Below are 24,260 nucleotides of genomic sequence, written 5' to 3'. Positions count from 1 at the left end.
GATCTAAAAATACGTGACATTTCTCACCAAACAGATAGTGACTCCAAATTTTTAAAGCAAACACAATCGCAACTAATTTAAGGTCGTGTGTCAGATAGTTCTTTTCATGAGGCTTCAACTGTCTCGAGGCATAAGCTATGACTTTGCCTTTTTGCATCAAAACGCAACCTAATCCGTTCAATGAAGCATCACTATAGATCACAAATTCTTTACCCAAATCTGGTTGTAGTAACACCGGAGCTTCAGTCAATAAGGCTTTCAACTGATCAAAGCTTTTTTGACACTATTCTGACCATTCAAATTTCACATCTTTCTAAAGCAATTTTGTCAACAATCATAGAAAAACCTTTTTATGAACTGTCAATAATAACCAGCAAGTCCTAGAAAGCTGAGGACTTTAGAAACATATCTCAGAGGCTTCCAATCCAAAATAGACGAAATCTTGCTTAGATCAACTCAGATACCAAATGCCGACACAAAATGTCCCAGAAAATCGACTTCTCGTAACTAGAATTCACATTTGCTAAACATCGCATACAATTTCTTATCTCGCAAAGTCTGTAACACTATTCTCAGACGTTCGGCATGTTCAGTTTCATCATATGAATAAATTAAAATGTCATCAATGAATACAATAATAAATCAATCTAAATACGGTCTAAAAATTATGTTCATCAAATCCATAAAAATAGCAGGTGCATTCATTAATCTGAAAGGCATAACTAGAAACTCATAGTGGTCGTACCTCGTTCGGAAAGCAGTTTTCAGAATATCTAAATCTTTTACTCTCAACTGATAGTATCCTGATCTCAAATCTATCTTTGAAAACACAGTAGCTCCTTTTAACTGATCAAACAAATCATCAATCTGGGGCAAAGGATATTTGTTCTTGATAGTCACATTGTTCAACTAACGATAACCAATGCACATTCTCATCGTACCATCTTTCTTTTTCACAAATAGAACAGGAGCACCCTAAGGTGAAAAACTCGGTCTTGCAAATCCTCTATCAGTCAACTCTTGCAACTGAGACTTTAATTCTTTTAACTCGGTTGATTCCATTCTATATGGAGCTACGGAAATTGGAGTAGTCCCTAGCATTAATTCAATACCAAATTCAACCTATCGGATCGGTGGTAAACCCAGTAACTCTTCAAGAAACACATCTGGATACTCACACACAACTGGCACTGGTTCAATCTTCTTTTCAGTCATTTTTGTATCAAGCACATAAGCCAAATAAGCTTTACAACCCTTTCTCACATATTTTTGAGCCAACATTGATGAAATCACTGCTGGTAAGCCATTCAGATCATCTGATTCAATCTGGATAATCTCATTATTCTAACATCTCAAATCAATCATCTTTCTTTTGTAATTTACAACAGCATCATGCAGTGTTAGCCAATCCATCCCAGAATTACATCAAATTCGTCAAATGGCAACAACATCAAATCGGCTGAAAAGTAATTATCCTGAATCATCAACGGACAGTTCTTGCACACTTTATCAGCCAACACACACTTGCCTAAGGGGTTTGATACTCTAATTACAAATTCAGTAGGCTCTATAGGCAAAGTCTTACTGGATACTAAATTCAAACATATATACGAATGAGTTGATCCTGGATCTATCAATGCAATAACTTTAGTATCATAGAGAGTAAAAGTACCGGTAATAACATCTGGAGATGACGCTTCTTCGTGAGCGCGAATAGCGTAGGCTCGTGCAAGTGCTCTAGCATCAGATCTTGTAGCAGTGTCTCGTGTCACACCTCTACCACCACTCACATTTCCCGTGTTTCTCGATGGTCTACCTCTAGCTACAGTGTTACTTAGCCTCATATTCTGAACATTATCATTTTCAGCTAACTCTAGGCAATCTTTTATAAAATGGACTCGTGAACCACAACTATAACAAGCTCGGTTATTACTTTCCCCCCAGCAATCTCCAATATTTACAAGCCAAGTCTCATGGCTAATCATAACACAAGAAATACCAAAATGAAACTAGCCTATACATGCCATATACCATATATGCAACTCTCAAAATGGTACCAAAATAGATGTCCAATAGTGTGATTGATATTGCTGACGATCCCCAAATCCAAGCTAGCTTTGTAACACTGTAAAACAAAGAACATTTCACACAATAAGCTTTAAATCTTAGTAAGTTTGTACTATAAATAAACAACAGTTTATAATATAAAACATCAACTAATAAACACTTAGTAATTCACAATTCATCCATCAATTCTATTCTATCTCATATAACATGTTCATATGAATTCATCAAGCTTCATACACATACATCATCTACCACATAGGCATCAAACATACCTGAACTTTCCCGTACAATTTCATTTCATTCTCACCTCTCGTTCAAATATATTAGTTCATTCGAAAATCTTTCCATGCTTTAAGAATTAGCACACTTAGTGCATTAGTGATTTGTCGAAATCGTAACAATCTCGCACACTTAGTGCTATTTCAATAAACCGAAGCTATCTCAATATCGCACACTTAGTGCCTCATATAGCTGAAGCTATTCCAACAAGCACACTCAGTGCCATTTGTAGCCAAAGCTATTTCAAATCGCACACTTAGTGCCGAACATAGTTGATTACCATCATGCTTAAACTGTAATCAAATATCTATACAATTTATGCATTATCAAAGCATCAACACATAACTATAACATCATTTATTACGTACGAACTTACCTCGTACTCGGATTTGACGATTCAGATCGTTTACTCAATAATCTTTGATTTCCCTTGATCTAAATCTGAATTCCTCTTTTCTTGATCTTAATCACCAAAATCAATAGCCGAACCCTAAAATCACAACCTTGGCTTTCTTTCTTTTGATTTTCGGTAATAGCATGAACAAAACGGCTAATTTCATGCTTTGTTTTAATTTAATTAACATAATATGCTAAATACCAATTTTTCCTTTGATTACTAACATTAAAATTCCACCGACTAATGTCCACTAATGTCATTTAATTATAACCAAGGTCAAATAACCACATAAGGACCTCACAATTAGTAAGTCATATCAAATATGTTCTTATAACATATAACAAGCAACTTTTACGTTTTACGCGATCAGGTCCTTTTTACAAATTAAGCACACAAACGATAAAATTTCCACATGAAAATTTCATACATATCAACTCACATACTATAAACACCAAAAATAATAATCAAATAATTTTCTAACCTCGATTTTGTGGTCCTGAAACCACTGTTCCAACTAGGGTCTAAACCGAGCTGTTAAACCTTGGTAAGATGTGAATGAATGAAATATGATCATGAGTCTTATTGTACATGATGAAAATGACATGACTTAAAGTGTAACTATGATACTTGATGACATTATGATGAATATATTATGTTATGTGTATAATAATGTATGGTTAATGTTGTCAATTATTTACGTGCAAACTTACTAAGCTTTATGCTTACTCCTCTTTCTTTTCCATTTCCTTATAGTGTCGCCAAGCTAGCTCAGGGATCGAATGACGTCGGAGCTCGATTCACACTATCAAACTAATCTTTTGTGTATAGTGAATCTAAATATTTTGAGTATGGCATGTATAGGGACTTGGTCTTTTTGTTATATGTCATATTGGTTTAGCCAAATGTGTTGGCTTATGATGATATTGATTCATTTTGTATAAGGCCATGAGATGTGGCTCATACTGATTATTGGGTTGTAAACCTATTCATATATGCATGCATGTGCCTATGCAATTGTGATGTGGTTGGTTGTTGTGAGTATGTGATAAGATGTGTTGTAGCTATGAATGTTTATTGATGGAATTGTGAGTCAATGGAATGACGAGAACTAAGGCATAAGCATGTTAAATGAAAGTAATCTACAATTTTTAGTGCATGCAAATTTACAAAATTTGGCTTGACCAAGTATGTAGTCTTATGCATGTATTAGTAAAGATGAAATGATTATGATCAAGTCTTGTTTATGTATGTTTAAGTGCTCAATTATGTCATGTTTAATTGCCTTTGAAGTCATGTATGTGTTTGTGCAAATAAGGGTGGCAATTGTCTTGGAAAATAGCCTCAAAGTTGTCGACACGGATAGACACACAGGCGTGTGTCTAGGCTGTGTGTGACACACGGTATGCTCCATAGGCGTGTGATCCGGCCATGTGTACCCTGCACCCTAATTAGGTAAAACAGAATGTCCTGTAGTAAACACATGAGCAGAGACACGGTCGTGTGTCTCAACCGCGTAAAGGACACAACCATAGGACATGGGCGTGTGCCTAGGCCATGTGAAGTCTGCACTTAATTGTTGGAATTTAATTCGCCACATGGCCTAAGCACACCGGCGTTTGACTTGGCCGTGTGACCCTAATTGTGTTGACGACGTCATATACAGAGAGTTACATGGGCTAAGGACACGGGCGTGTCCGAAGCCACACGGGCGTGTGTTACCACACAACCTACCCACGCGAGCGTGTGACCCTTCAAAACAAGAAAATTTTTTAAGTGTCGTAAAAGTTTCTAGAGTTCTTGGTTTAGTCCCTAACCATCCCAATATATGTTTTGGGCCTCATGGGCCCTTATAAGGGACAATATGCATGTAAATGAAAATTTTAATTTGAACGAAATTTTATGGCCCAATTTTGTATGTTTTCTTGTGATTAAGTCCCGTAACGCCTCATATCCTGTCCTAGTATCGGACACGGGTAAGGGATGTTACACCAATATCCGTTTAAAAATTATTTTAAAAAAAATTAAAGTGGTGTCACCAGCCAGTCAAGCGGCTCCAAAAAAACACGGTGAAAAACACCACATTTTCATAATTAATTTGTATTCTATGCCATTTTCATAACTAATTAATTAATTTTAGTTTTTTTTTTTAAAACCCAAGTATCATGTGATAAAATATATTACTGTGCGACGAAAAACCATCAAGTACGTGATGTACCTTAATGGTTAAAGACTAGAAATCTATGAACTATTGCAGGTTTGAATCCTTTTTCCAGCATTCTTTTTTCTGGAATCTTGTCTCTCTTTAACAGTGATCATGGCTTTATAGGTTTCTTGATGAAGATTTAATCAATTCTTGAAGCAGTTAAGCGATTTAGGAGAATTCATAGAAATTTTTTAAGTGTGAGATTGAATCCTCTAAGATCTGCAACCATTGAAGATTGCTTGGAAGAGCTTGACGCAGTTCGTTCTCTTTTAAGCTTCTTTTATTTTTCGTAGACCATGAATTTCCCTTGAAGATTTTGATGAATAAATGAAGAATAACAGGATATAAAATAAACAAAAAGAAAGTAAAAGGAACAATATATAAGAAAACAAACAGAAAAAAGTATGATCAGGTATTTAGAATGTTTATTCAAAATCCATATTTATAAATAATATAAAATTCTTTTTTAATAAACATTAGAATGTTAAAATATATCAAATGTATTCTACTTTATAATATATATATATATATATATATATATATTAAAATCTTCCTCCTTTTATTACCTATAAAATAAGTAAGTCGGAAATTAGGTACAAACATTTTTCTTCATCTCCTCACCCCAGCGGTCGACTATGAGACCACGATCAATAATAACAGCTTCAGCTCACCCTGACTTGTTAATATACATATTTTATTGAAGGTGACTTGAATCTTGCTGTCATTTTGATTTTCTTTTTGGCCAAAACTTTGTTTATTGAATAATCATTGTCGTAACCATTTTTTTAAAAACGGGAATCGACTTGAATTTTGAAAATGAAAATAAAAAAATGGGGAGTCGTCACCGATCCTTTTTGACGAGGTGTGATCGGGTCACCTCGTAAAAGTGGTTGTTTTTAATAAATAGTTTGATTTATTTAAACAACAATTTTAGTCTACGCAAATCAAGAAAACAGGTTCGGGAGTCGGTTATGCAAGAGGAAGGATTAGCACCCTCGATACGCCCAAAATTGGTACCTAGTTGATTAATTAGTGTCTTAGTGTCGAAAATTTAAAAACTTGAAAGAATTTTAAAATACGATCCCTTTTTTATAAAAAAAGTTCAAGTGTTAAAGACCTTCTCATCTCAAAATATGAAATGTCGCATCCAGTGAGTTAGGACACGACATCTTGAATTTTTGAGAGCAAGCTTGCCTTTTATATAAAACTTACGTATTTTAATTTGTTAGAAGGGTATTCGATTATTTAGAGTAAACGAGAAAAATCGAAACCTAGTAAGTTAGGGTACGTTTTCCCGAGTTCTCAAACACCGAATATTTCCTTTGTTTTAAAACAAATTCATATTTCGAGGTGACGAAATGTCATACCCGGTAAGTTAGGGAACAACACTTCGTACCTCCGAGAATGAGCATTTTCAAAACTCGTATAGCAATTTAAAAGAGTAGTCTGTTATTTAGGTTAAACGAGAAAAATCGAAACCCAGTAAGTTAGGGCACGATTATCTCGAATTACCTAATACGAATATCATTTTATGAAAGAATTATTTTAAGGCATTGAATAAAAACATAATGTAATTTATAGTAATACATAAAAGCGATTATGATATTAATAATAACGTATAATAATGAGTGATAATAACGAGTAATTATGAAAAGATGACATAGAAGTAAGGTTAGTAATACATAAATATAAACAAATACGTGAGAAAAATGAAATGATCGAATACATAAGTAAATAAAGGAAATATAAAACATGATAGCACAAAATGACAATAATGATGAAAACGATAATAATAATAATGTTGATAATGATAATAGTGGTGGTAAAACTATAATATTGATGATAATAATAAAATAATAATAAGAGTATTAATAAATGTATTAATAATAGTGATAATAATAATAGAAAATAATAAAGGAATGATATTAGTAATAGTAATAAAAATGAAAATAATAGTAATAATAATGGTAAATACAAATAGTAAAAATAAAATACAAATGATAAATAACCTAAAGTTTAAAATTATTATTTAAAAGATATAAATAAAATAAATGATGAAATATTAATAACAGGGTAACGACATATAACTAAAATAAATGTGCTAAATATATGTATTAAATTAGTTAATATATAAAAATAATAATAACGATAGGTAAATATAAAAGAGGAAATATAATAACAATAATAGTAAAAATACAATAGTAATAATAGTAAAAGGTGTAACAATATAATAATATGATGGTAATAAAAATACAATAATAATAATATATTAAATAACAAATAATAATAATGATGATAATAATATAGAAATATGAAAAGCAAATATATTAAATATTAAATTAAAATAATAAAATTACTATATATATATACATATATCTATATACATATATATAAAACAAACACATGATAATATGTACATAATATATCTATGTATATGTATGTATTAAAAATATAATATATATATATGCATGCATTGTATTTAGAAGAAGAAATATATATGATGTAGTATTGATATACATGCATAACATACAAATATATTAATAAAAAGAAAACAATAATATCAAACTATTAATATACTATACAACATACATACATATAAGTATTAAACGAGAATGATACTAAGGCTAGTAAATAATAAGTATAATAATAATAATAATGAAATATAATAGTATGTATAATGTTAAAATTGAAATAAAATAATGAGCAAAAGTAAAAGAGGGACGAATATAAAAAGGGAAACGAATTTTGGGACAAATTTCAAAAGAAATAAAAAGGAAACGACCTAATTGCAATAGGAACACAGCCTAGAGGTACTAAAAGTGTAATATTCCCCCCGGCTCAAAGTGTAACACGTGGCCGTGGACCAATTTGAAAAGCGGGACAAGTTTCAGGGCCGAATTTAAAGTAAAAAGACTTGATTGTAAACGCACAAAAAAACGGAGGGGCCAAAAGCGCAAATAACCCCTTCGCTTCAAAAACACACGGATCCCAGGTCGACGGGTCGGGTCGGCCCGCTCCACCCCTAAACGGCGCCGTTTTGCACCTTAGGGGGGGAGGGCCAAAACGGTACCGTTTAGTACCCTTATATAAGTCAAACATTTGTTTTTTTTTTTCATTTCCTTCTTGTTTTTTTTTCATTTCCTTCTTGCTTTTAAAAAAAAAACTTCTCTTCTCTTCTTTTTCTCTGCAGGTGCCCTAGGTCCGGCCAGCACTCATCGCCGTCCGTCGCGCCCCCCGCCTCCGGCACCGTCGCGGTGGCCGGAGTTTCAAAAAAGGGTATATTTCTTCTTCTTCTTTTTTCTATTATTATTTTTGTTTACAATATATGTATATATGCGAATAAAAGGGCGTGGAAAATAGAAAAGAAAGAAAAATGAAACAAATCGAAAGAAAATGAAATCACCTTTGTTCCTCTGATTTTTGATTCTATGTTTTCATTTCTTCTTTTAATGTTTTTCTCTTGATTGGATATTTTGTGCCTTTGACTTACTGATTTTGATTTCTTCCTTAGGTTTTGTTTTATTTCTTGCGATTTGTTGATGTTTTCTAATCTCAATTTTGGTATTGAGTCTTCTTTTTTATTTCTCACCAAAAAGAACCGAATGTACCAAGGTTTTATTTTTGGCTTTAAATAGCCATTTACATGCCATTTGCTTTCTGTCTACTCTCGTTTAATGCTTGTAGGTGAAATGATGGTGCAAGTTGGAGGATGGTGGGGCGGTGCTGCAGACGTCGGTGGTGGATGGGATAAGGGTCAAGGGCGGCCAGCAGCTGATTAGGCTAGGGTTTTGGTTCTTTTTTTTGTTTTAGGGTTTGAATGGGTTTTGGATTTAGTGGGTTTTGGGCTCATCTATTTAGTGGGTTTTGGGCTAGGTTTTGGTTTGTTTGTGTCTGGGGTTATTTGGGAGTTATTTGTTTTGGGTAGGTTATTTGTTTTAGGCCCAAAATTGGGCTTGTACAATCATTTTACAATTAAAACTAACTTCATTTTCCTTAATTTATAATCACTTCATCAGTTTCTTTTTTTCTTGAAGAAGAGAACGTGAGCTGAAACAAATATAACAAGAAATAGATAAGAAAACCCGAGTAGCATTATTCTCACCAACCCAAGAAATGTACAGAAAATAAAATTGGTTAAATTCTAGTATTAGATCCTGTACTTTGTGAAGGCTGTGAATTTAGTCCCTGTACTTTTATTTGATCAATTTTAGTTTTTGTACTTTTCGAATTAGTCACTTGTAATCACTATACTTTTTTAAAATTTGAAATTTTAGTCCTAAACCAAACAATAATAGTTAAATTTGTTTCATTAAATTTAATTTTTAGTCTTGTACTATGTGTACAGTTGTAAACTTAGTCTATTTCTCTAATTGGATCTTTCTAAGTCCCTATACTTTTTCATTTTGAAATTTTAACCTTGATGCAAATGATAGTCGTTAATCTATTAATTGGATTTTAGTGACTAATATATAAATATAATAAACCGACATGACACTACACATATGATAATAGATTTGTCCCATCAAATTATGAAAATAACATAATTTTACTAAATGAATTTAATAATTATTGTTTGTTGAGAATTGAAATTTTAAAATTTAAAAAGTATATAAACTAAAAATAACGAAATAAAAGTATAGGAATTAAATCTACAACTTTTCAAAGTATAAAAGAATAATAGCACAACTTAACCAATAAAATTTGCATGTTGATTCTCGAAAGAAAAAATTGCACACACAGAAGAAAGATTTTAATTTCCACACATGCATGATAGCATCACCAAAATGAAATAAAGTCTTAAGAGCTTTGATTTAGTCATGGCCAATGATTCATCCGTGGTGGCGGCGGCGGCGGACGTGGAGGTGAGCAGCCAGAGATACTACAATCAAGTGGATGTGCATAGAAAGCTTTGCATTCCATTGGTGATCTTTGAAATGGCCTATATGGGATACAATTCTTTGTATCATCTTTGGACCTCACTTTGAGGCACTTTGAAGGTTCAGAAATGAAGAAATTACTGGAAAGAGTGAAATTCTTTAGCTTAGGCAATGAACATATACTTTCTGGAATATAACCAGATAGTTTATTATTAGCCACATTAAGCTGTTCTAAGCTCTCCATTTTCCCGATAGCATCTGGCAGTGACCCAACAAGCTCATTAGAGCTAACATCAAACACATTCACTCCCTTTAACGCGCCAAGTTCTGGTTTTAAACACCCTGTAAATCCATTGTTCGTCATAACAATTTCCTTTAATGTTCCTGCCATTTTCACCAAACTTGACGAAGGAAAGCAACCTGTGAGGCCATTATTAGCCATCACAATAACTGATACAGGAGAGTTCCCCAAGTTTGTAGGTAAAGATGATTGAAACTTGTTGTTGTTGAAGAACAAAGCATCAAGTTTCAGATCAAACAACTGTGAAGGGATTGACCCACTGAATTGGTTGAATCTGATGTCAAGGAATTTGAGTGAAGGTAAATAAAGAACAACGTAAGGGAACCCTCCATTAAACTGATTATTACTAATATCAAGCTCATAAAGAAGGTTGAGTTTCTTAAAACTTTCAGGTATCTTACCAAAAAAGCGATTGGAGTTTATATGGAAAAGAGAAAGATCAGTGAGGAGACCGAGCTCTTCAGGTAAAGAACCAGCTATGTTTGCATGGTTTATGTCTATTCCGGCCACTGTTGTAACGTAAGGATCATCTGGGGCTGCCGCACAAAACACTCCGGTGTAGTTGCAGACTTTGGGACCGTACCAATTTGAAGTAAAGCATTGGGGTCTGAGATCATGGCATGTTTCCAAGCTTGTAAAGCTATATAAGCTTTGTGAAGTCGAGGGTTGGGGATCAATGGCGGATTAATACCGATATCTATCAGGGCATGAGAGGGTTTTGTGGAGAGAAATATGAGAGTTAGGATCACTCCAAGGAATAATGATAGATATATTTTCTCCATTTTGGAGAAAGGGTTTTCCATTAAGAATTATACATAAGCTCTACACGGAGAGATTGAGTGTTGTGATCGTTAAACAATTCGCCGATAGCATTAAAAAGAAAAAGGTTCGGTTAAAATGATGAAAAGCTTGACTGTGTCTTACCTTCATTGTTTATTTGGTAGTTGTTTGGAAAACTGATATATTTAGTGGAATACAGAGAAGGGATTCTAATTCAAAATTTTGACTTTAATTAAGAACAGTACCAACAGCCAACATGTTCCTTTTTTTCTCATAGACTTGCGTTTACGTACTGTTTTTGCAAATGTTCTGTCATCCTCAAGATCACATAACGGTACATATATTATATTTTAGATTACATTTTCAATCCTTTATTAAAAAGAAATAATTCATTTACATTCGATGAAAGAATAAAATAATTCCGCCATTAAAACTTTGCCCTAAATGCTTATTTTGATGTTGTATATATGAAATATTATAATAAATTTAGTCTTTACTCTTTAATCTTTATACTTTTATTCAATTTGCTCTCTAATATTTTTATTTAAATAAATTATCCCTTCAAATTATTTTATCTTATATGTTATGTTACCAAATAATTAAAAATTATTAAAATTTAAAATCCATAAATAAAAATTATAATTTCAAAATTTATGACAAAAACTCCCAAAACCAAAAAATTATAACATAACAAATTCAAAATTTATGCAAGTATTTCAAATTTTAAATAATGTTTTTCTATTTTAGAAAAGAATTAAAATGAAAATAATTTAAATTTTCAAATTGAAATTTTAAATATTCTAAAGATCATAAGAATCAGTTTACAATACAACCAGATAATATAAGTTATATTTTTAAATCACCACAATTTGAAGATATACATTGATCTTTACTTTGATTAGTTTCTGTACTATAATATGATAGAAGCATAAATAAACGAGAATGTGTGTATATATATATATATATTACAAAAATGATTTTTTGTATTTATTAATTTGACAAAGGAGATGTTGATTATATATACCTAAATTTTTAGCGATGTATGTTTATATAAAACTATATCTCAAATTAATCATGACTACTTAAAAGGTAGAAATAAAATTTATATTTGTTATGAATGTCTTCATAAGTGGATATCGATCATGATCAATAGAAAATTTTGATATACTTTAAATTCTAATTCTAACAGTTATTAGAATTAGATTTCTACTTCTTTATTATACTTCTTATGCCAATAAATAGAGACTCTAATGAAGTACTGTAATCATCCATTTATCAATAAAGTACATTTTCTATTGCTTTCATATTTTCTTTGTTCTTTATTCTCTCCATCTCTCTTTATTTTATAACATGTTATCAGCACGATGATTCTGTATTTTTTTGAAAATCTTTCAAAGTCGTCCCACAGATCAAATTCTTTTTCACCTTAAACTTTCACCCTTACAACTTCATCTTCGGGATGTTGAAAGATTCAATCTCAGAATAGATTATAGTTCTTATTCTCGATCTTTGATTTATTGTACAAGCATAGGTTAAGTATAGATTTGGTTTTTTTTATTTATTTAAAAGACATAATTGTTGATTAGATATGTTTGCTATTAATATGTGCTCCTGATAATGGTCAAGGTGATGACAATAATGTTAAAGATCTTCAAGTATATTTTACTATGTTTTATTTATTATATCATGTTTATTATAATTGGGGAATAATCATAACAACATGAATGGATAGATTCTGATTTAAAATCCATGCATATTTGTGATGGTGATTATGAAATAAAAAATCAATAGAGGCGTTTAAAAGTATGTCCTACCATATTTGTTACAATCCCTAAAGTGAATGCAAACATAAAGAAAATAACAGAAATAATTATGGGCCACTAAAAGTGGGACATAGTAATAAATAAGAGAACAATGAGAGTGTAACACCCCTCGCCCGTATCTGACGCCCGGATAGGGTTCGAGGTGCTACCAGACTTAACTCAAGCATACACATATAAAATTGGGCCATAAAATTTCTTTTAACTTAAAACTTCTCGTTCACATGCATTATGTCCCTTAAATAGGCTCACGAGGCCCAAAACATACATTAGAGACGGTTCGGGACTAAATCGAGAACTTGAGAAAAACTTGAAAAAAATTCATGCTTTAAAGCTCCACACGCCCATGTGGGTATAGAACGTGTGGTCACACACGCCCATGTGGCTTGGGACACGCCCATGTGGCTTGGGACACGCCCTTGCCCTTAACCCGTGTGCAACACTGACTTTAAAACACGGCCATGACACATGCCCGTATGGCCTACCCGTGGACAACACTGACTTTAAAACACGGCCATGACACACGCCCATGTGGCCTGCCCGTGTACTAAACTGACTTAAAATTTTAAGTGCAAGGGACGCACCGCCATAACACACACCCACGGGAGTGAGCCGTGTGTCACACACGGTCTAGACACACGCCTGTGTACCTTGCCCGTGTGGACAAAAGGAGGCCATTCTTCCAAGCCATTTTGTCGCCCATTTTACACAACCTACACAAGATCATTTCAATATACTAATTTCACCACAATAGACGCCAATTCATCCATAGAAAGAACATTATATGCATTTATTCTAGGCTTGATACAAAATGAAGGGCTTGTGGCTTAAGCCAAAGTACATAACCAATTTCTTATTAAAACAAACATCCTAGTCTAGCCCTATACATGCCATACTCAAAAGAAGATTTATACTATACCAAGTGCTTTGATTGATAGTGTGATCGATATCTCCGACTTCAAAGGATCCTTGAGCTAATTAAGCGGCACTGAAAGAGAAGGGAAAGGAAAGAGAGTAAGTGTAAAGCTTAGTAAGTTTCATATAAATAAATATACAACAACAATTTCACCATTAGTCATCATACTCATAGCTCAAAAGTAAGCATAAACTTGACTTACTCATTACCGTCTACTCAAATCATATTTTCTAATTTGAGCTCATTACTCATGCATACCAAATAGGTACCTGTACCACTCACAACATTATTATACTTTCCTTATTAAATCACTTTCGTAATATTAAAGTCGAACCTTTCGAAATACTACCGGATATTCTATAAGCCTCAAACATGGAATAAGTTGTCGATCTCATGTCCCAGACATGGTCTTATACTAGCTCTCGTATATACGTGCTGATGCATGTCCCAGACATGTCTTACACTAGCAAGACTCTTAGTCGATGCATGTCCCAGACACGTCTTACATTGGCTATCATTATCAAAGCCGATGCATGTCCTAGACATGTCTTACACTGGCACTCATCTCTACGCCGATGCCATGTCCCAGACATGTCTTACACTGGCCCTCATAATGTGGCCGATGCATGTCCCAGACATGTCTTATACTGGCACACAAGAAATCTGAATGTTATGGCATGAATATCCGGTTTGTTTCCTAGGGTCCCAACTAGATCTTTCTACCATCTCAATCATTAATATGCATTCTCAATTCTCAATCTAGTAGTTCATACTATATCAATTCAAAGACAATTCGAATACATACATTAACAATGTAGTTGTATTATTTACGTACAACTTACCTCAAGTTACAAAATGTACTCGGCTAGTTGGTTTAGTCGATTTGCTTGGCTTTCCCCCGGTCTAGGTTCGGATTTGGCAATTCTTGATCTATGATAATAAAAAATGTGCTCATTTAGTCACTAAACACAATTAGGAAAATCTAAAATTCACATCTTAGGTAAAATAACTATTTTGCCCCTAGACCTTGGCAAAATGACCATTTTGCCCCTATGCTTGAAATTCAATTTTTATTGAATTTCTTCGTATCTTAGGCCTAGATGACCCTTTTTACACTTATAGAATTGTCAAATTCTCACTATTTCACACCCTTATCACCTAATTTCACAAACTTTGCAAAATGGTCCTATAAGGGTTTTCATGAGAAGTTCTTTCACAAACATTGTCATTTACACAACTAAGACTCATTTTCTTCCATAAAAACTCAGCAAACATCATAAATATTTTCATGGAAAAACCCTAAACTTTCAACCATGTTGCAAAATAGACCTCTCACTAGAAAGCCCATGCTTCAAGGAGTCCAGAAATGTAAAAATCATTAAGAGAAACCTTTAAAATCACTTACTTGAGAGGCTTAATGTTGCTGAAATTTTTGAAGCTTTCAAAACCCCATTCTTTACTGAAAATTTCGGTGGAGGAAGAAGATGGAAGGGATGATATCATCCTCCTTTCATCTATCTATATTTTAGTCAAAATAAGTCACCTAACCCACCTAATTTTAAAATTTTTGTCTCTTCTTGACCCTATGGCCGGCTATGCTCCTTTAAAAAGGGTCTAATTGCTCTTTAAAAGCCTCAAATTTTACTTCTCTAGCTGATTGGCACATTTGGGTACTAAAATGCAACTTTGGCCTTTTATGCGATTTGGTCCTTTCTCGCAATTGGGCTCAAAATCATTAAAATTAGCTTCCCATATTTCTCATGCACCACTATAATCGTACTATAACCTAATAATAATAATAATAATTTTCCCAACTTCGAATTCGTGGTCTCGAGACCACTATTCCGACTAGGCCCTAAATCGGGTTATTACAGAGAGTTGTCAAAATAACTCTTCAAACGGTAAAGATAACTTATGTTATCAATGTGATATGAAATATTATTGGCCACATATGTGGTGTATGCCCAAATATTTTTTTTCATTAATATTCTTTGAGGAATAATATGAAAATGTAGTAATGAAATATATCATTAAAGATAGAAAATATTTATCATATTTGATATCGAAACAAACAAATATTATTCCAATATTTGATAGTACAAAATTAGTTGAAAGCTTTAGAAGAGCTACTATATCAATAGCTAAAAAGCAAAAAATTTGTGATGGTTAATGCATTACTTTTAAAAGATATTGAGATTGTGAATGAGGAAAATATCATATTTCATATGAATAAAAAAAGGATTGAGTTATTAATTTATATTTATTTTATAATCTTTGTGATTTTTTTTTTTGCCATTATCCCTATTAAAGGGCTGAAAACAAAATATTTGGCTATAAAAGATCTATTTATGAGTAATAGAATATGATAATTCTATTTAAAGCTTATTATGGTTAGATGCACCTAAAGTTGCAAGATTTTTAAAAAACTGTAAGTATAACTCTACAGTATACAAAATAAGTTCTTAACTAAAATTACATAGTAAAATATTAGTAATGAGAAATTGCGAGAGAGAAAACTTATGTATGAAAAGTCAGTGGTTATGTACCTGTTGTACACTTGGAAAATAAGATCCACTCTCAAAGTTTGCTATAAATAGATTTTTGGACATTTGAAGATTTCCCTGAAGCGAATACTGCATATAATTATTTAGAAATTATATTTATTGGCTTAGTGGCATTATAGACTTTACATTGATTTAGACATTTCCAATAGTAAATGTCACAATACTTATATGTGGATACAAATTAAAATGAATGATAATAAAATTATCAATTTGTTACAATTTAGTACAATTGAAACACATGTTAAAGTAAACCAGAAGTTTACTAATACAAATGCATTTACTACTTGGCATGACTAGTTAAACCATCCTGGATCATATATGATGTGAAAATTAATTGAGAATTCATATGGACATTCATTAAAGAACTAGAAGATTCTTTAATTTAAAGAATTCTCAATTGTTGTTTGTTCTCAATGAAAAATGATTCTTAGAAACTCACTAACTAAAGTTGAGATTTAATGTCTTGCATTTCTGAAATGAATATGGGCCCATTCATCCACCATGTGAATGATTTTTACATTATATGATTTTGGTATATACATCTACAAAATAATCACATACGTTATCAACTCGCAACCTGTCGTTTGCGATATTGCTTGTTTAAATGATTAATTTTAGATTATGCAATTAAAACAATTCATCTTGCTTATGTTGGCGAGCTTATGTCCCAAGCTTTCAATAATTATTGTATGTCAATTGGGATAAAAGTTGAACATCTTGCAGTTCATGTTTACACATAAAACGATATATAGCTGAATCATTTATCAAATGCCTCCAACTAATAGCTAAATCATTACTTATGAGAACAAAACTTTCTATTTCAGCATGATATTGTATTGATTTACATGTTGTACACATCAAGCCAATAAATTATAAATACTCCCCATTACAATTAATTTTTGGTCAAGAGCCAAATATTTTCCATCTTATAATTTTTGGATGTGCGGTATATGTTCCAATTGCAACACCACAACGCACAAAGATGAGTTATAATAAGAGATTGGGAATATATATTTTTATAAGTATACTTGTAATATTGTTGAGCCATTAATTCGATAGTTAGTTATGACATGAGTTGTCAGTTTTCCCAACATTAGGGGGAGAGAATAAAAAGTTGATTTAATAAAGTACTTGAAATAAATAATCAATGTCTAAGATCCTAGTACAAAGCAATGTGAACCAGAAGTTCAACTAATAATTCATTTTACAAATCAACTGCCAGATTCATTAAATCTCACGTTACAACTGAAAATGCTCCAATACAAATTGATGCCCCAATAGGGCAAACTGTTAGTACAAAGAAAGTAATCCATGCCTGAAGCGTGGAAGACCGGTCGGTTCCAACGATAAAAATCCTCATAAAAGAAAAGGAGCAAACATTTAAGATGATCATATAGTGGAGGCAAGGGTTCCTAAAGAAACCCTTGACATAACTAATTATAAAACTCAAGAAGAGATTCAGGTACCTAAAAGTGAAAATGAAAATGATGAAAAAAGAGTTCTCAGTAAGTTATATCAATACGAGAAAAAGATGGAATCGAAAAAAAAATGTAGTTGTCGGCAACAATTTTGTTTATAATGTTGCTATTGAAAAAAAACAAAAGAAAATGAGGATCTTGAGCCTAAATCTACTAAGAAACGTAAAAAAAAATAGAAAAGATTGGTCAAAATGGAAACATACAATTCAAACATAATTGAATTCACTTTCTAAACGTGAAATTTTTGGACTTGTAGTCCAAACACCTAAAGGTGTAAAGCTGGTAGGATATAAATGGGCATTTGTGCAAAAACAAAATGGAATTGATGAAGTCGTAAGATATAAAACTCGACTTGTAGCACAAGGATTTTCGCAAAGGCCTGGTATTGATTATAAAGAGACATATTCTCCTGTGGTGGATGCAATCACGTTTAGATATCTTATTAGTCTGGCAGTACGTGAAAAACTTGACATGCATCTAATGGATGTTGTTATAGTCTATTTATATGGTACACTTGATAATGAGATTTCTATAAAAATCCCTAAAAGATTTAAAATCCCAGAAGGATATAGAGTTTCTTAAGAAAATTGCTCGATCAGATCAAAGAAAAGTTTATATAGATTAAAACAATCTGAACGTATGTGGTACAATCATTTTAGTGAATACTTGTTAAAAAAAGGTTACAAAAACGATTCAAATTGTCCATGTGTATTTCTAAAAAAAAAAATGGATAAGATTTTGTGATAATTTTTGTTTATGTTGATGATCTAAATATTATTGGAACTTCTGAAGAGCTTCAAAATATAAAAGCTTTTGGAAAAACAAAGTTTTATCTTGGCTTACAAATTGAGCATTTAAATGATGAAATTCATGTTCATTAATCAAAGTTATCTTTGGAAGCCACAGTGGAAAGGCTAGTCAATAGAACTAAGAAGTTTCAACAAAAAACTGACATGCATTTGCAGGAGTTAGATAAGCAAGTGACCAAGCTTGCGCTCACGATTAGCCATTTAGAGTCTCAAGGTAAGCTGCCATCCCAAACTGAGCCTAATCCTCGACACAATATAAGTGCTATGGTGTTGAGGAGTGGGAAGGTTTTGGAATCCGTACCTGGCATGATTCATGCCCGCGACGCTAGTCGAGATGAGGAGAAACTTGACATAAAGGCTCTAGTAGAGTCAACACCACAAAAATAATTAGCAATACCACATCTGTTTCCTAGAAGACTTGTCCAATGTAAGAAGGAGCGAGAAGAGAAGGAGATCCTCGATACATTTCAAGAGGTACAAATCAATATACCTATTCTTGATGTGATTAAGCAGATTCCACGATATGCAAAATTCTTAAAAGAATTATGCAAAAGTAAGAGAAAGCTCTTGGGTAATGAAAAGGTAAGTGTCAAAAAAAATGTCTCCTCCATTTCACAAAGGAAAATACCACCTAAATGTAAGAACCAAGGTATGTTTTCCATATCTTGCAAAATAGGTAGTATAGGTATTAAAAAAGTCATGTGTGATCTGGGCGTATCAATTAATGTTATGCCTTTGTTAATTTTTAAACTACTTGATGCGGGTCTTTTGAAGGAAATATGTGTAATTATTCAACTTGCAAATAAATCTGTAGTGCATCTGGAAGGTGGGCTGGAGTATGTTCTTGTTAAGGTAAACTAACTGATATTTCCTGCAGACTTCTACATTATCAACATGGAAGATGACAACTCGGTTAATTCATCTAACATACTTCTTGAGAGACCATTCTTGAGTACTGTGCGAACAAAAATTGATGTTTGGAGTGGAACAATCACCAAGGAATTTGACGGTGAAGTGGTTAGGTTTAATGTTTATGATGATATGAGACATCCTAATGATAAGTTACAAATTGCGCCTTGCAGAAATATAGATCTTGATGTTAAGCAAGAGGAATTATCGATGATCAAAAAACCAATACGTGAAGTTGTCATGAAAGCCTCGAAATTAGAGCTCAAACTGTCTCTAAAATGTATAAGGATTCCAACAGAGAAAAATGCAAAGATGAACAGAGAAGCTCAAAGATGCCTCAATCCACTAATGATAGGGGAATCCAAGAAGGGCTTCAAGGATAGTGGGAAAGGGTCAAAACCTTCTCCAAGAACATCCATGTGACAGCCCTAATATGACCCTAGTCGGGAAGTGGTTTCAGGACCACGAAACCGAGTCTTATAAATAATTAAAGGTTATATTCTGTGTTTATGATGTGAGTAAATGCTTGTGTGATAGTTCCATACTTCAATCTGGTCAGTGTATGTGAAAATTATTAGTAGGGACTTATGTGAGACAATTTAGAAATATGCTAGGCAAGTGCTAAAGTGGCCTATTAATATATGTGGGAAAGTGATTGTCCTTTCATGTCAAATTAGCCCAACTATAGGTAGTGGCCGGCCATGCTACAAATTGTATAATCAAGTGTGAATTTTATATTAACTTTAATTAACTAGGTGCCATATTAGTATGGAGGATGTAATAAAATAAAGAAATGATAACTAAAGGAAAGGATGGGTGAAAGAAAAAGAAAGAGATCATCATTCATGTTTCTTGCTAACCGAATCTAAAGAAAAAAAAAGGGAACAAGAGCATTCGGTCATGAAAACAAGTTGTGTTCTTTGGTTCTTCTTGGCCAAATTGAAAGGAGGAAGAAGGAAGTGAAGCGATCGGTCATCTTAGGTCAATTTTAAGGTAAGGTGTTCATATTAGTTCTTGAAATTTTAGTTGATCTTGAGTGAGATATCAAGTTATTTTTTTTTTGTAACCCATGATGAAATTTTGATTTTTGGATTGAGTAAGGTTTTTGACTATGGTAGCTAATAATGGTGAGTTTTGTTGTTTCATGTTAAAGTTAGGTGAATGATGATAGATGAGTGCTTGAACCATAAAAAGAATTCGGCTACCTTGTTATGAACTAGGGCCGATTGTGAGTTGGTTGTGGTTGAATATTACATGCTTGGTAGAATGGTGGATGAAAGTGCCGAATGTGGTCTTTGGTTTGGCATGAGGTGATAAATAAAGGTTTAAAGGTAGCTTAAGTTAATTGATACTCACTAATGATTTGAATGGAAGCTTTGTTAAGTGTGAAATGAGTGGCGAGAGAGAGAACTATAGACTATTGCCGAATGTATGTTGGGTTGATAGAGTCTCCAACTTGATTTTATGTGTGTATGCATGACCGAATATAATCGCCACATGAGTAAAGAAATGGGTTATTTGATATGTGGTAAAAGTTAAGTGTTAAACGAAATGGAAATGATATCATATTGAATATGTATACTTGACCACATGAAAGAACACATAGATTGGTGTTGCATGTATTCGGTTATAAGTAAGCATATTGGTGGCTTAATCTTGGCTTAGACAATCGGCCAAAAGAGAGTGTGGGTTAATATGTTGAGTTGATTCATGATTTCATATGTATGTGACTTTAATGTCTAATGTATATATATATATGGGCTAAGTACCTTGAGTTCCTCTTTTTTTTTATGCTCAAATGATTAAATCAGTTTATTTGTTAAATTAAGCTCAAGAGCAAAGGGGAACTAAATCCGATAAAGGGAAGGAAAAAGTGGTCGAATAGCCATCGAAATCGTTCGACAACATCCGAGGTAAGTTTTCGAGTAACGAGACTTAGTTTACGATTTGATTAAGTCATGACGTGTGAGCATAACAAATATACGGTGATATGATGATTCTACTTGAATTATATGCTGAGTTAATTAGTCTATACGTATGACGGGTAGCCGTATGTGCATAGAGATCGTGTCATAAAGCAAACTAAACCATGCTGTTTGTATGTGGCTAGTGAGCCGAAAATGGGAATGCTTAATACGTGACTTGTGTTTGAACTCTAATTATGAAAATGAAATATAGATGTCATGATTTATTGATATGTGCATAAATATACGGATGATAACCGGGCTAAGTCCCGAAGGCATTTGTGCTAGTAACTAGTTCCGGGCTAAGTCCCGAAGGCATTTGTGCGAGTTACTATATCCGGGCTAAGTCCCGAAGGCATTTGTGCGAGTCACTATATCCGGGCTAAGTCCCGAAGGCATTGGTGCGAGTTACTATATCCGGTTAAATCCCGAAGGTACCTGGCTTGGGAATGAGCGATCTTGCTGTAATAATTTCAATTAATACGCTCGTAAAATCCCAGCGATGAGGTATGTCTCGTATATGCATTGAATTGGTTGACTCCTTACAAATAGTATTCGCTCAGTCGATAAATGAGCTACCGGCCTTTGGCTAAATTGATCTTTTGTGTATGAAGATAAGGGTTGGTAATGTGAAGTAAGTATGATATTGAGGATTTGTGCATATGAAATTATCCGTTTAGCCATATGAATGTTATACTTTAGTTGTGTCTAATTTCATGGCTCAAAACTTACTAAGCATAAAATGCTTATTCCGTTTCTTTGATTTTCTGTTTTATAGATTTTGGTTCATCAGCTATCGGACTCGGGATTGTCGGAGTCGAAGTCGTCCACACTATCAAAGTCCTCTTGGTACACTTTTGGTTGAACTCTGAAAATGGCATGTATAGGACTACCCTTTTTTATGTTGGTCATGTACCTTTCGGTATTGTACAAATTTGGATAGCCATGCGAAAATGGCTTATATATATATTTGAGCATAATGTTATAATCATTTTGTATGTATATGGTTATTGAGAGGTGTGGATATGCTTGGCAATGATTGGCCATTGGAATGGTTAATCACGATCATACTTTGTGCTATATATACTAAAGGGTTAGTTGAATCATGGAAACTATGTAATAGGTAAAGTCTACCTTAAAGGCAGATGCTGATAGCAGCAGTGGTGTAAATTTGAAAAATCACTAAAATTAGTAGGAATGGAATTAAATAGTGAATAAATTATGTAATCGAACCTTGATGAATCTACTTTCATATGGAAGAAACGAAACGATCATATGAGTCATATGTTAAGAGATATTTAAGTTTTTGTGAAACAGGGCCAGAACGGTTTCTGGATTCCCTGTTCCGACTTTGGAAATTCATTATAAATTAACCAGAGAGAATTAGAAGTAATTCCATATATGTATAGATTCCTTTTTGATTCTAGTTTCTATATAAACAAACAGCATCAGTATTGAAGCCCTGTACAGGGAGATATCCAAGTCGAAGTGCGTGAAGTTCAGAGTAGTCAAACCCTGAAAAAGGGGAGAATTTAACTAATAAACTGTACTAATTGGGTCGACCAAAAATTCTAGAAAAACAATTGTAGATGGATATATGAGTCTAGTTTCAGGAAAAATTTACGAAACTGATTTTCGAGTTTTGGAACTCAAGATATGATTTTTAAGGTGACAGTGACGCAGTTAGCCAGCTTCTGGAAATTTTTAAAATGGACTGTGAAAATAAGTGAATTAAGTCTGTTAACCCCTCGTGTCCGACCCCGGCAACGGTCTCGGGTACGGGGTGTTACAATTGGTATCAGAGCTACGGCTTAGTCGATTCTAGGACTACCGTAATACGTTTGGGTCTAGCTATACATGCCATTTTGTGATTATTTGATAGTGTAGTGATTTCTGACATTTGCAAATGTGTTTATTTATAGTAATGGATCCCGATCCCGACCGAAGCGATAGTGATGATCTTGAGAGTGTAGCGCTGCTCAAGACAAGGGACAACAATGCGGACTCTCAACCTATTGCTAGCAATCCGAATGATGAGGCTAGGCAAGCTTTTTATAGCGTGATGAATGATTGGTTCAACCAATACATTCGAACTAATACTACTGCTCCACAACCTCCATTCCCGACTAATACCACCCTCAAGACCTACAATACCTCCGTGAATCGACCAAATAAGGTCAAATAAGCCCCTAGTTGATAGAATCCAAAACACGGGCTATGAATTTAAAGCTACCGACAATGATGATGCCGAGCAAGCTAAATTTTGGTTGGACAACACTATTCGGTACTCGATGAGCTATCTTGCACACCGATGAGTGCCTAAAGTGTACTATCTCCTTGCTACGTGATTACGCCTACTATTGGTGGAATACGTTGATTTCTTGTGCCCCGAGAGCAAGTAACTTGGGAGTTTTTCCAAACCGAGTTTGAAAGAAGTATATCGGTCGAGATTCATTGACCAAAACGGAAGGAATTTCTTGAACTTAAACAAGGTTCCATGTCGGTTACCGACTATGAACGAAAGTTTGTAAGGCTTAGCCAGACGCCGAGAATGCATTTCTTGAAGTCGTAATGTAAACGTTTGAGGATGGATTGAATGATGATATAAAGTCAGTATGTTGGCATTTTGGAAATCCGAGAATTTGTGGTACTTGTCGAGCGAGCTTGCAAAGCCAAGGAGCTCAAGATGGAGAAAAGAAAAGTGATATGGGAGCAAAGGAGTTTCAGAAGAGGTCTTGGAGAGGCCCTTTCAACATCATCGAAGAAATTTAGAGATGATTTGGGCGATCTAGAGACACTTCGGTTTTTCTAGACGAGATCGTGATCGACCCCTATGAGTGCACGAGTCACTTGATCGCCGATGTTGGAAATGATCGTCGAGACGAATCGAGTGTCG

General features: G+C 33.6%; 1 protein-coding gene across 1 annotated transcript; it reads right to left on the bottom strand.

The window, feature by feature from the left end:
- Window positions 1-9,621: 9,621 nt before the first annotated feature.
- On the bottom strand, window positions 9,622-10,986 carry LOC108487674 (leucine-rich repeat extensin-like protein 6). Its single transcript, XM_017792047.2, is given in 2 exon segments — window positions 9,622-10,723; window positions 10,726-10,986. Coding segments are annotated over 2 exon segments (1,164 nt in total). The 5' UTR covers window positions 10,928-10,986; the 3' UTR covers window positions 9,622-9,761.
- Window positions 10,987-24,260: the final 13,274 nt, after the last annotated feature.

Source organism: Gossypium arboreum, chromosome 10, assembly GCF_025698485.1.
Source record: "Gossypium arboreum isolate Shixiya-1 chromosome 10, ASM2569848v2, whole genome shotgun sequence".
Lineage (NCBI taxonomy): Eukaryota > Viridiplantae > Streptophyta > Magnoliopsida > Malvales > Malvaceae > Gossypium > Gossypium arboreum.
This window is presented reverse-complemented; position numbering and strand designations above follow the sequence as displayed.